Raw genomic sequence first — 13,810 nt, forward strand, 5'->3', positions numbered from 1 at the left:
TCATAGACTTGGCACAGCAGTCATGGACCATCAAGGTGAACTCTGATGGATTCAAGACACAGACCTGTGGGGAACCCGTACTCAAGGAAATCACGGTCTGCCACTTTCTGGCCCGGTGCTTTAACCTTTAGACCAATCACCTAGACCAGGGCTAGTCAACCTTTTTATACCTACCGCCCACTTTTGTATCTCTTTTAGTAGTAAAATTTTCTAACCGCCCACTGGTTCCACAGTGATGGTGACTTATAAAGTAGGGAAGTAACTTTACTTTATAAAATTTATAAAGCAGAGTTACAGCAAACCCCTACCGCCCACCATGAAAGCTGGAACGCCCACTAGTGGGCGGTGGGGACGAGGTTGACTACCACTGATCTAGACCATTAGACCAAACACTGCCTAGCCAAACATATAAATCTCGCCAATTTAGTGAAGGGGACATAAATTTGAGAAAATGAAATAAAAAGATCAAGAGTTTACAGAGTTTGTATGGAGTATTTTGCAGTGAAACTAACAAAGAGAGATTAAGTTACTTAGTGTGCACAAAGCTGTTTCTAATCCCATGCACAAGTGAATCATGCTTCACAAACATTCTGTACAGCAGGACCTCTGTTATCTAAACTTGCTGATTATATGAATTCCCATCCTGTATTTTCCTTTACTACTTTTTCAAGCATCATTAAAGCAGTGTTCATCTTATTCCAATCTTAGTGATTTTAATAAATGAAAAGTAAAACAGTGCTCACAACCTGCAGTTGTTAGTGTAGTAATCTGAAATATACATTTGAACACACCTGCTGCCATATAAATCTGAATTTTTTAACCACCACTTAACTTTCAAATAACTTTGGCCTCAAAAGAACAATCTTTGGAGTTATTCATCTTGATTAGTTATGTCATTGTAATTTCCTATACACTAGCATAACACATTCGCACTGAATGTGATTACACAGAAGTTCCACTATATTCAAAATAGAACTTATATTGGATTACAGCTCAATGATTAGTCTTGGGTCAAGCCTGAATTTTAAACCAAACTTAAGATAACAATTAACTACACTGATCTTTATTCAAAGATCCTGTTTAGTACAGAGTTAAGCCATAGGTTTTGCCATAGGGAATTGCAAACACTGAGAATCCACTACTTCTAATCTTACTCTCAAAATATATTAGATTTTAATTATCATGATTCTTTGGTTAGAAAATGCAACTCTACATGAAGTGGAACCATTTGACCATGGAAGGTGGACATGAATATTAGCTGTCTGGGGAAGTGTTTGCCACAAGTGCCCTATTATATATTAAAGAACTGCAGATTCATATCTGAATTACGTTTTAGAAATCATATATCAAGGATTCAGTTTACGAATTTTGTTTTTTGTTTAGGTACTTACCCAAATTTGTTCTCCTCTTTAATTTTTTTCCTGATAATCACAAATATGTACAGGATTAGTCCAATGATGACAACTCCACATATAAATCCAAGGACTATTGTAAGTAAATCTGTATTTCTAGATTCTAGTGTTGTAGAAGGTGCAACAGATATAAAACCTATAAGAATAAGACAAGTTACAAAGAAAAGGAGACTGACATCTTATTATAGTTGGGGGCGGGAGGCATTATTTGCAAATTCATGGAAGGAAGGGAGCTTATTATTATAAACAAAAAGTTAGAAATAAAAGGTATTAAAACAGTGAAAAGGAGAGGACTGAAGACAAGTGTGATAGTTTATATGAAAAGTATGTTATAACTGTGGGATTGATTTCTGATTTTCATAGCTGTTGCACAATATTTTTCTATGGTATGAATTATAAATGACTTGCAATCTGAAAAAAGGTTAAATAGATGAGTATTATCAGATTGCCCAGGATACTAATGTAAAAAAGAGTAAAATACAGATATTACAAAAATTCCTCTAGATCCAAAACTGTTATTCCTGTATCTTTTAACTGGACAAAACAGTGCATTTTAGTGCAATATGTTTTGAACCACATAATTCATTCAAAAACTGGGATCTAAGACTCCATGGAATTTAGTAAATTTTATAAAACATTTATAAAACATAAACATGTATCCAAACTTTATAAATGCATTGTTGAAGTCACTGAAGAATCCAATCAGGATGCATCTCTGAAACAACAACCCAAGAATCCACTGATTGTCTAATAGTAGAATAAAATAGCACGGATTGGACAGCTGTAGTTCCACATGGCAAAAAATATATGTCTCAAATGGAATTTTAGAACACCTTCTCTGTAGTAATGTTGAAGGGAAAATGTCAGTTGGTCTTCCTGAACTGCATGTCTCGAAGGATGGCGTGGGAGCAGTCAGAGCTGGGTATTGTCACGGCCCATCTGCCCGGAGACTGAGGTAAATCTTGAGGCCACACCTCTACCCCTCTTCTGACTCTCCAGATTAACCGATGGTCCAGTCAAAGCAAATCTAGAAGCAACAGGGTAAGTCCCCCCACTCCCCTCTTGGTCCCTGACTGACCGGTAACTATCTTAACTCAGGCCCACCCTGCCTGAGTTAGGTTACGGGCGGGAAGTGACTGATCCCACACCATCCTTCGAGATATGCAGTTCAGAAGACCAACTGACAGTCTCCGAAGTAGGGCGTGGGAGGAGACACAGCTGGACATACCAAAGCTAGGTGTCCCTGGGAGGGTCCATAGGGCCTGAGTCCCCCCGAGTATCTAGCACTCTCTGGAGAACTTTCCTCCCAAAGGACGCTTCTGTGGAGGTAAAAGCGTCCAGCCTATAGTGTCTGATGAACGGAGAGAGCAAAGCCCATGCTGCCACCCTGCACATATCTTCAATGGGAGCCTGGGTGGCCCAGGCTGCCAAAGTGGCTGCAGTCCTTGTGGAGTGTGCAGTGATGCCTTCAGGCACCGGAAGCCCCTGTGCCTCGTAAGCCTTGGAGATGGCCAGCCTGATGTTGGCTGGGGAAACCTTCACTCCCTGGTTGCCAGGTGGAAGGAGATGAAGAGGACCTCCGACCACTTAATGGCCATCGAGGCGATGCCAGGACCTTTCCCTTCCGCTGGAGGGAGCTAGACAAAAATCCGGGAGAATAATCTTCTGAGCCCTGGGAAAGGGGGAGTTAATCTTTGGCATCTTTGACAACCCTGTTGCTGTGGAAGATGCAGAGATCCACCCTGGCCGACAGTGCGTTGGTGGAGGTGATAGCTACAAGGAACACTACCTTGAGTGTAAGCAGCTGAAGACTCACCTCCCTCAGCAGCTCGAAGGGTGCTTCCAGAAGTGCCTGGAGCACTATGAGCAGGTTCCAAGAGGGAAAGCGGTGAATCACCGGGGTCTGGAGGTTGATTGCTCCCCTGAGGAACCGTTTGATGATGGGAAGTTGGGACAAGGACTGTGTGCCCACTCCCCCTAGGATGGTGGCCAGAGCTGAGACTTGCCTTCTGAAGGTGCTAGGGGCCGGGCCCTTCTTCAGTCCATCCTGGAGGAAATCCAGTACCTGCGGGACTGTGGCTGATGTCAGTTCTACCTGAGCAGAGTGGCACCAGGGCGCGAAGGAGACCAAGGTCGCGTCGTAGATGCGAGTGGTGGATCTCCTCTTGGCAGCCTCGATGATCCCGATGACCTTGGTAGAAATCTGGACATCCTTTAATTGTATCTGCTAATCTCCAGACGGTCAGTTGGAGCCAGTCTGGGTCTGGGTGGACCAGATTCCCCTGGATAAGGATTACCTCCCCCCGAGGGATCTTCCAATGGGGGGGGACGAAAGACATCTCAATCAGATCTGCGAACCAGGGATGTCGGGGCCAGTAGGGAGCCACCAGGATGACCTCTGCCTTCTCTAATACTAGTTTCCTGAGCATCCCGGACAGGAGAGGGAGGGGAGGGAAGGCGTAGAGAAGCCCTAATGGCCAACTGAAGTGCAGGGAGTCATTGTCCATCATGCTATGTGCGTGGCGCCTGGGGCTTCCCCTCCCGGCCATGGCTCAGGAGCCTCTCAGCAGCGCTAACCACTCCTGTGCATAGGCCGATCGCAGAACACACAAGAGAAGGTCAGTTGTATAACAATAAGATAAATTTGAAAAAGAAAAAATCTCGTACCAAGAAGAGCCAGGTATTTAGCTCCTTCCGGGTCGAAGACTGAGGTTAATCTGGAGAGTCAGAGGAGGGGTAGAGGTGTGGCCTCAAGATTTACCTCAGTCTCCGGGCAGATGGGCCGTGACAATACCCAGCTGTGACTCCTCCCATGCTTCACTTCGGAGACTTTTATGCCTTGCCCAGAAAAAAGCTTTCATTAGTTTGGAGAATATCAGTAAGGAGATTGGGAATTTGATTGTTTCCCAAAAACCTTTGTCATCCCAATCTATGGGTGACAAAGTATTCACTGCTGCTTGAAATTCAACATTTTAAATTTTTTGGAGAAGTGTTTATTTGGTATAGTTATAGCTCAAAATTCACGGAAAATCTGATAGTTACTCACAAGTTTTGTTCTCTGTCACTGTTCCAATTTAAGGGACTATTATTAGTCATCATTACAGTAATCCCAATTGGAAGAACTGGACCTTCAGCCAGTTGTTTAACATCAGCTACAGGCCCTAACCTCAATATTTGGCATCTCTGTTCTAACCTGAGGATTCCAAAATTTCCTCACTAAAATATCCAGGAAGCCACAAAAGGAAACAGTGGCAGCAAACTAGAAAATAGGACACTGTGAGTTCTAGTGCAACCTTATCCATGAAGTCAATTGAGTAAACTTGGGCCAGTTGTTCCCTCTCTGACCTAGGAAAATGACAATTGCAAGCCACTTCTAAAATCTTGCCAAAAAAACCTACAAGGACTTGTCCAGATGTTGCAAGGAATCAAGACTGACTTGAAAATATCCATGGGTATGGTATGCTTGAGTGCACGAACACACACACACACACACACACACACACACACACACAGAGGCGCGCACACACATATTGGTATGCTGAGGACACTTTTCCCCCATAAAATTCAAGGCAATTTCAAAGCAGTTTCTCATTTCCTGGACCAAATTTATATGGCTTTTCTAACATGCGTTTTCTTGGAATCTTCCTGTAAAACAGATCATTGACTACAGCAGTATAGATGCTGTGAATTTCAATTCATACTCGGTTTGGAGCTTTTCATATAAAAAGCTAGTGTTCTATTGTTACACAGTGGCTACATGACTAGAATTTCAACAACTTGTTAATTCATATCACTGTATTAATCTGACTTACCATTGCTTGGAATGAATATTGCTACAGGGTCGCTGGAAGGCCCAACTCCACCATTAGTGACAGCAGCTACTTGCACTATGCAGGTGACATTTGTGGCCATAAATGGAATATGGATGAAATTTGTATCTTTACTGGTAGAAAAAGAGTGATTCTTCTGTGAAGAGAAAAATATTTTTTATTCTACCAGTATCTAGTGGACAAGTTTCATAGCTACCTGACAGATTTGCAAATAAACTTTTGTCTTTATTTGCTTACAAATAAGCTTAACAGACACTTGCTAATACCAGCACAATTACTTAGTTAGTTAGTTTACTTTATTATCATTGCACATGGTACAACAAAATTAAATGCACATGGTACAATGAAATTAAATAAGTATTTATGTACAGTAGCTGTCTTGGTAACTATAGTACTTCAAGCACTAGAAAGCAACAATTAAAAAGTTGTCAATAAGTTATTTAAATACATTTCACTGCTGTTTAGAACCCATGCTAAGTTTTTTCCCATTGTAAACAATAAACAGCTGCGGACGATCAGATTAACTCATTACAAATCTGTCATCTGGCTGGCAGACAAAATAATAAGAAAGTGTAATTTAACACAAAAACACATTGTAGGAAGCAGTTTGTACAATTGATTTTTTTAAAAATATTCCATGCTCATTCTTCTTCCCTGCCTATGACAAAAACAGAAAATCTCTTGTTTGCTTCCATCATGCTAATTGTGTAATCCCTGATGGTTTAGAACTGATGTGTCATTTAAACTGATCCTTGGTGCATTGTTTTAAAAAGAACAAAAAGTAATAGACTTAATTTCTACAAAATAGAAAACAGAAGGAAAAAGAAAAGAAATTGGGCAGGCAAATCTGTAGGGAGTCCTAAGACAACTTGGTAATATCATAACAATATTTGCCCACAATCGTTTAATTAACCTCCTGGAATAGTGTGCACTCTTTGTCTACTTACTTGAGAAAAAGCCCAAGTGAGCAAAATAGGACTTATCTACACATGGACAAGATAAGAATACTTACTAATTGTTCTCACCCAGCCTTTGCAAGCAATGAGAAACCACCTACTCATGAGTAAAACAACCCCCCTTTTTAAAACAGGGTAGGAACAGTCTTTTTTCATGTTGGATAGACCAAACCAAAAATAATTAGTCACAAATGAAAGTCTTTTCCCTTCTGAAACCGGACACAAATAGTCTCTGTTCACATGAGAACTCAAGATAAAAAGTCCTTCAATGATTAGGCCAAGCAGAAACAGTCCCTGTTCACACTGGCTGAGGCAAATGCATTACCTATTATTTCCCAGCAGGGAGACTCGGTTGGCACCTCAAATATAGAGCAATTAGACCCAACAAAACTGGTTCTGACAAAGGAATCTGACTTGATTGATCTACCTGGGGAAATGAATGGTTGTCTGTGACAACAGGCCACTCCCAAACCTCTACTATTTATTTCCCAGCCAGGGAGGGGCTGGATAGTGTCTACGACTTCTTTTCCCTGAGAGCCAGCTTATTGTCTTCCATTGCTCTCCTCTCCTCTACGCATACGCGTATCTGGGATAGATCCCATCTGTTCCCCCCCTCACTCAGCTCAGGTACCAAATATAGTTGCCTCTCCACCTGGGGGCAAACAGAAAGCCCCCACTCTACCTCTGCCTCTGATTCTGCTTCTTCATCAGAGCCTTCCAAAGGCTTGGAAACTGGCCCAGGCTCCCCCTCAACCTCCTCCTCATCTGACTCTGCTGCTAGCTCTGCTGGCAGCCGACGGGCCACAACACTAATGACCTGAAAATCTCAAAAAGGTTAATACTATATAAATATAGTCAATGAAAATATTATTTCAATAAGTACTACCTGCCAAATTTGTGATTTCAATGGAATCAAAGAAATATTTAAGTTATATTTTTTGTCTGATTGCAATATCACCCTGATGGAATGCCTTTTGTGATGAGATGAGTGTTTGGAGATTTCATAATAGCATCAAACAGAAAAAAAATGCAAATTTAGGCATTATCCTGCCAACTAGATGTTGGTTCCATCTAATAGCATTAGCACACCCAACTTGAAATAAATTTCTGTTCCTCTAAATTTCCTATACAGCCTATGAATCAACTGAAGAACTGAAAAAGAAACCAAAACAGTACTTGTAGGTACCACCTCCTTGTAAATTGTCCCCACCCTCCCCATTTTCTGTGACTCATAACGCAGCTGACAGACTAGTTTAGTATAATAACATGGTAGAGGGATAGAGCAGGAACTGTTTAAACTGGTTTAAAAATTCTCTGTAAATAGGAAGTAAGAAAAAATGATAAGGCTGCAACTCTGAGAAAATGAACTTATCAGAAATATTTTTTTCTTTTTTATATTAACAATTTTATTTAAATTACAGTTATACATATTAAAAACTAATACAAAGTACAAAAAACTTAAAAAGCTAGTTTGGTCTAATGGTTAAGCTACTAGGCCAAAAACCAGGAAACTGTGAGTTCCAGTCCTGCCTTAGGCATGAAAGCTGGCTGGATGACTTTGGGCGAGTCTCAGCCCACCTCAGCTCCCAGTTAGAGTTGACAAAATTGTGGGAGAAATAGGAGGGGCAGGGGGGGGTTGCTGCCAGCTCGGCGAACCAGATTGGGTGAACCGGTAGTAGCGGCAGCAGGAGGCTCTGCCCACCCATCCAGATGCTTTTGCGTGCATGTGCAGAAGCGTCGCACAGGCAGGAGCACACCCAAACCGGTAGTAAGAAAATTGGCAACCTACCACTGAGGAGGGGGAAGGAGGAAGATATGCTGTGACTTCCCCTTTATCACAAGTCTCAATAATTTTAACAACTTTAACAACCTTGTCATAAAATGTAGCAAACAATCTCTTCCTCCATATCTCATCCCTTATCTTTTGAACAGATCCTTAACAGCCTATCATTCAGTTCTGGTCAGCTATAGTCATAAGGGTAACCAGACATAACACAATTTATCAAAGATATTTCAAAAAAGGAAAATAAGTTTTTTTTAAAAAAAGGACAGGCTGGGATTATCAGGAAAAGTATAACAAAATTGGAATAAGTAGGTTATGTCAACTTAAATAATTGCTTTCAGAATAATTTCATAAGGTACAGTGATAAAATAGCCTTTTATGTTGAAGGTTTATTTAAAATTAAGTTCAGCTATGTTCATTACGATATATCCCTTTGTAAGAATGCACAAATTAAGTATTTATGACCACTATAGATCATTTTTTTTACAAATAATTTGTTATACTTTTTATCTACTTTATTTATTAAATTTGTATGCTGCCCATCTCTCCTATAAGGTGACTCTAGGAAACTCTATTTTTTAAATTTAGAATGGACATAAAGACTTTTTCATTTTACCTAAATCCTGTTGTGGTTACAGTAAAACCTTTATGACCGGCTTCACACACCACTGTAACCCATTGGAAATTATGTAAATTATTTGGGATTGATTTCTTAGAAACAGTGGTTGCAGCTCAGAACTCTGTTTGACACTGTATCTATCAAGAAGACAATGGGAAACTGAAGAAATTGGGTATGCTTTAAAAAACGATTTGGAGGAAGTGTTTCAGAACTCACATAGGTTCTTTCACAACAGTTGTGCGAAACAAAGTGCTAGTACTTTAACAACCCTAAGTACTGACTCCTTAAAGCAGCAGCTTTCTTTTTCACTTTCACATTGAAAGCTGAGAAAAGCTGAGCTACTTTAAACCATGGAGGTTTTTAAGAAACGATTGGACAACCATTTATCGGAAATGGCATAGGGTTTTCTGCTTGAACAGAAATGTTATGTCCAATCTCTTAACAATTTTGAGGTTAGCAGTACATATACAAATGTACAATGCATACATCTCCATCTTATCTAAAAGATTTTTCTGCCTAATACATTTTCCTCTTCTTAAACACCAACTAAACCTTTGGAAAGGCAAACTTAAAAATATTTAACCTACACTGACTTCACCTTCTTACATAAGGATGAAAAACAAAGAACAGAGATAACTTTATTACATTGGAGAGCAGGCTGAGCACAGAAGTGTCAGCAAAAGGGGTCAAGGGACAGGGAAAGGACAAAATGAGTGTAACAACAACATCGTGCTTGTTTTCCTCCCCACCCCACCCAAAAAAACATTGTATTCTGCACATTGGATGCTTCTGCCTGAGTCCTATTAACTGGAGTATGGGGCAGCCTCTTCAGAGAGGGAACAAGTGACACACAGTTGCCCAGAATTCTCTTTAAATGTCATGGAGAAGAGTAAATTGTCACTAGCATCTAAATCAGTTTCAGTTTTCAGTCCAGATTGATTCCCAGTTAATGTCTAACCTTTGATCAGGCAGCAAAGGATTTGGAAATGAACTGTATTAAAAGATAAATCCATATGAAAAAAGTTGGCATTGCATATTTTATTGGGAGAGCCAGTCACACAGTTTTATATCTTGTTCTGAGAATCAGGATGTAACCTTTAGCTTACCATCTGTAATATAAGTTGCTGAGTTAGCGTCTCTACTCTGAGTTAGTCAGGAGACCGTAACACTACTGTGCTGATTTCAGTATCTTTGTGCTGTGATTTCTAAATCCTTAAAAATGAACTACTTAAAAAGGGAACAGAAAGCTAAAGTTTAATACAAAACAAACATAAATAATATTTTATGGAAAATGTAACATATTTAAATAGCTCAGTGTGATAATCTCTGTGCAGATATTCATACCATGTGGATGAATGTACAATGTATCTTCTGTGCTATATTTTTGGATTAGAAAAGTAACTTTAAGATAAATTAAGTCATCTGGGGTAGAGAAATGAACGTTTTAAAAAAGTGTTATCTTTTGATTTTTCCTGCTTACCCAGAAAACCTCATTTCTATAGCATAGCTGTTGTTTCTCTGTTGTACAACACATTTAGCACAATACTGAGGGTGGCCAGAGATGAAGAGTTTTGGAGGAAGATTCCCAGCTACGCAACATCTTCAGGTTCAACTGACAGTGTTATTTGAAAAGCACAACACCAAAACACATCTGGAAGTGAACAGTGACTTACATCCTTATCATCTTGTGACTGGATTACTTCATTATGATATACACGGGGATGCCTTTGAAGATAGTTTGGAAGCCACAGTTGGAACAGAATAGGCCAGTGATGGCGAACCTTTTTGTAAAGGCATGCCAAAATTGTGTGTGCACTATTGCACGTGCATGCCCACAGCCACAATTCAATGCATACCACCCACCTGCGCATGCATGTGCAATCCCCATCCCACACATGTGTGCACGATACACACACATGTGCGGGGGAGGGGAGGGTATTCATCCTCCCCAGGTTCCGGAGGCTTTCCTGAAGCCTGGGGACGGACTTCCCTGCCCCCCCCCCGAGACCCTCCAGAAGCCTGAAACGGATTGTTTCTGAACTTCCAATTGGCCTGTTTCGTGCCCTCTCCAGGCTCTGGAGGCTTTCCTAAAGCCCAGGGAGGGTGAAAATGGCCTCCCCCCCGGCCCTCTGGAATGTGTGCCTGCAAATATGCCTCAATGTGCCACCTGTAGCATGTGTGCCATAGGTTCGCCATCATGGGAATAGGCCATCCAGGCTACTAAAGGAAGAAATTCATTGTTGCAGAATTTTCCTACAATACCATAAAAGGGCTGAGGTGGACCATGATGAATTTTAGGTGCAATATAGGACAGTTATCTCATCTTTCGACTGCGATCACAATGGAAAAGAGATTCATTTCTGTTTATATAGTTAAAGGAGAGGTCAGCACCAATCTGAATGTGATTACTGTAATACAAAACAATTCCCCATAAAATCTAAATAAAATGAGAGAAATTAAGCTATCATTCACCATGATATCCTCTATGATGGCTAAGAGATACATGTAGCCCTTGATTTATGACTAATCATTTAGCGACAATTCAAAGTTATATAGCACAGAAAAAAGTGACTTATGACCAGTCCTCACACTTACGACCATCACAGCATCCCTATGATCATGTGATAGCGATTTGGGAACTGGACAACCAGCGCATATTTATGATGGTTGCAGTTTCTCAGAACATATATCCCCATTTGTAATCTTCCCAGGCAGTTTATGACAAGCATGGTCAATGAGGGAAGCTGGATTCACTTAGTAACCATGGTGATTTGCTTAACGACCATAGCAAAAAAGCTTGTGGAATTGGGCATTGCACTGTGATATCTCATTTAATGACTACATCGCTTAGTGATGGAAGTTCCAGTCCCACTTATGATTGTAAATCAAGGTCTACCTGTATGGGTGAAGAATTTGCTTCAGGAAATATATAAACCAGGTAGAGGGAACTTGTATGACCAATCTAATTCAAAGGACTTTTTTAAAAAAAGTACTTAGGCCAGCATGTATATGACATTACTTTTTCCAGCATCAATAAGACTGATTTTTCAATGGTAGGAATCGGCTACAATAATTAAGAGACAAAAACCCTTCAGCACATAATAAATTTAAGATCTTGCCAATTTGTGGCAGCAGGCAAGCCTCCTGGATGGTACTAAACAATTATAGATAATCCTCAGGTTACTTGTTCAGCAACCATTCAAAATGATGATGGTATTGAAGGAGGGGGAATTACGACTGGTCCACAAAATTGCAGCTATCGCAGTATCCCCACAGTAACATGACCATGATCTGGCCACCTGATTGCCATTTGCACTCTTATCTGCTAGGTTCTCACAACCAAAGTCAATGGGAGGGAAATGTTCAAGTCACTTCTCACTCTCTACTATAAGCTTCTAGTCAGTCTCCTCATGCTTCCCAGCATCCCCCACCTCCCACTCGCCCTTCCCGACCCACCTGTGGACTCCACTGGACTGCCTGCCTGCTTCTGACTCCTCTATACCCTCCCCACGCTTTTCATCTGGAACTCGTATCTCTTCCTGCTTAATGACCCAGGTGTCAGGGTTATAATGGCAACCAGAACTGCTGGGATTGCTGTCCTTAAAGAATGCAGTCAGAGTTGTGTTTTACAACCACGTCCCTTATGGACAGCAATTCTAGTCCAAATTGCCATGGAGTAACTGTAATTAGGTCAAAGAGCTGAGCTTCTTAGCTTGCAATTAGGACTTCTTAGGGAAGAATTACACCAAGGAGAAAAACTGTTCAGGAAGAGATACTCAAGAAGCTGCACAATATTTGATGTTAAGGCCATGCCTGCTGGATAGAGATAAGAGAACAAAAAAAGATGATGTCCTTCTTTTGTAGGAAGTCTGATTACCCCATATAAGAGCTATCTGTTCTTTTCAAGGTATCTTACTCTGTGTGGAAAGAGGATCTCAGAGAGAGAATCAAAAAGGAGGCAACTAGAAAGAGAGAAAATGGATAGTTTATGTTCTTGACACAATTTCTGATTGATCATTTCCTTTTATATCACACAGCATGAGATACAAAAATAAGAAAGCATGTAAAGCTTTCTTTCAGATGTTGATCATGTAAAGTGATCCACATCTGATTGCTTCTGGGATTTTTGGCCAAGATCAAGTGCAGGGGAAAAAGATCTCTGGATCTTTGATTTTGAAAAGCTGTAGCTAGTGACAGAAGGCATAATTAGATGGTTATAATCTGATTCTTGAGAAAACAGCTTGTATTCATGATATTTCTTATGCCACCTGAAAGGCTGATGGTTGCCCAAGTTTTTTTTTTAAAAAATCCTTTCTTTGGGATATTCAGTGTTGACTATTTAATCAATATTAATTCATACTTACAGATCGTTCTGATGTTTGCCATACATAAGAGATCCTGTAGCTCTGAAGTTTGCCATTCATCTGTGAAGCAGGAGGCTTAATCCACTTGACCATTACTGAAGAACTGGATTCGTTTATAGAGATTGTGACATTCAAAGGTGGAGCAGATGGAGCTTAAGAACAGAATATAAATACAAAAAAACCCTAATTAATCTTTTGGGTGGAAACAGGGAAAAAACCCCAGAAATAAAACAATATTTATTGTCTTGGTTCTCTAGACCAAGAGAGGGGAATGACATCCATGCTGGGATTGACAGGAATTCAAATTTTAGCAGGCTGCCTTTTACAAATAAGGTATTTTCCTACATCCCTTTCTATATGTTCAATCCTTCCTAAATTATAGTTCTATGAATAATAGGAGAATCACAACATATATTTTTATTAAGAACAATTTGTACTAATGATCGGGGGAATGGAGTATGTATCATTCAAAACGAAAAGGAAGTAAAAGGCAAAATAATTACTTGTAGGTCATTATCTTGCTGACTCCATAGTTTTGTTGGTGCTTTTCATTTTATAAACTTTTTAAAAAGAGTCATATATGCTACTTGCAGAATATAGTGTGCAGATATTCATATATTAACAAAATGGCACAGGCATGGGAATAAGAGGGGCTCATTGCTTATTGCCAGTGATCTCATTGGCATGAGCCACCAATTGTAATCAAATGTAAAAATGTGGCTAGGAAGGAGGATACTGCTCTATAGAACAAAGCGCCTCTGAGCATTCAATCAGCCCAGGGATTTGTTTGTACAGATTGGAATATGCATCTGTCTCATTTCACACCACATTTATTTTTGTTTGCCC

General features: G+C 40.2%; 1 protein-coding gene across 3 annotated transcripts in view; it reads right to left on the reverse strand.

Annotated features, from left to right (window-relative positions):
* Positions 1 to 13,810, reverse strand: part of MERTK (MER proto-oncogene, tyrosine kinase) — a 60,502-nt gene that overhangs the window by 22,362 nt on the left and 24,330 nt on the right. For 2 of the 3 annotated variants that reach the window (XM_032215439.1, XM_032215441.1), the window contains 3 exons: positions 12,965 to 13,116; positions 5,225 to 5,378; positions 1,392 to 1,548 (listed from right to left, as the gene is read on the reverse strand). In XM_032215439.1, the coding sequence (XP_032071330.1) occupies positions 1,392 to 1,548; positions 5,225 to 5,378; positions 12,965 to 13,116 (463 nt within the window). The remainder of the gene's footprint in view (positions 1 to 1,391; positions 1,549 to 5,224; positions 5,379 to 12,964; positions 13,117 to 13,810) is intronic. The other variant, XM_032215440.1, reaches the window with a different exon arrangement.

This window comes from Thamnophis elegans, chromosome 4 (assembly GCF_009769535.1).
Source record: "Thamnophis elegans isolate rThaEle1 chromosome 4, rThaEle1.pri, whole genome shotgun sequence".
Lineage (NCBI taxonomy): Eukaryota > Metazoa > Chordata > Lepidosauria > Squamata > Colubridae > Thamnophis > Thamnophis elegans.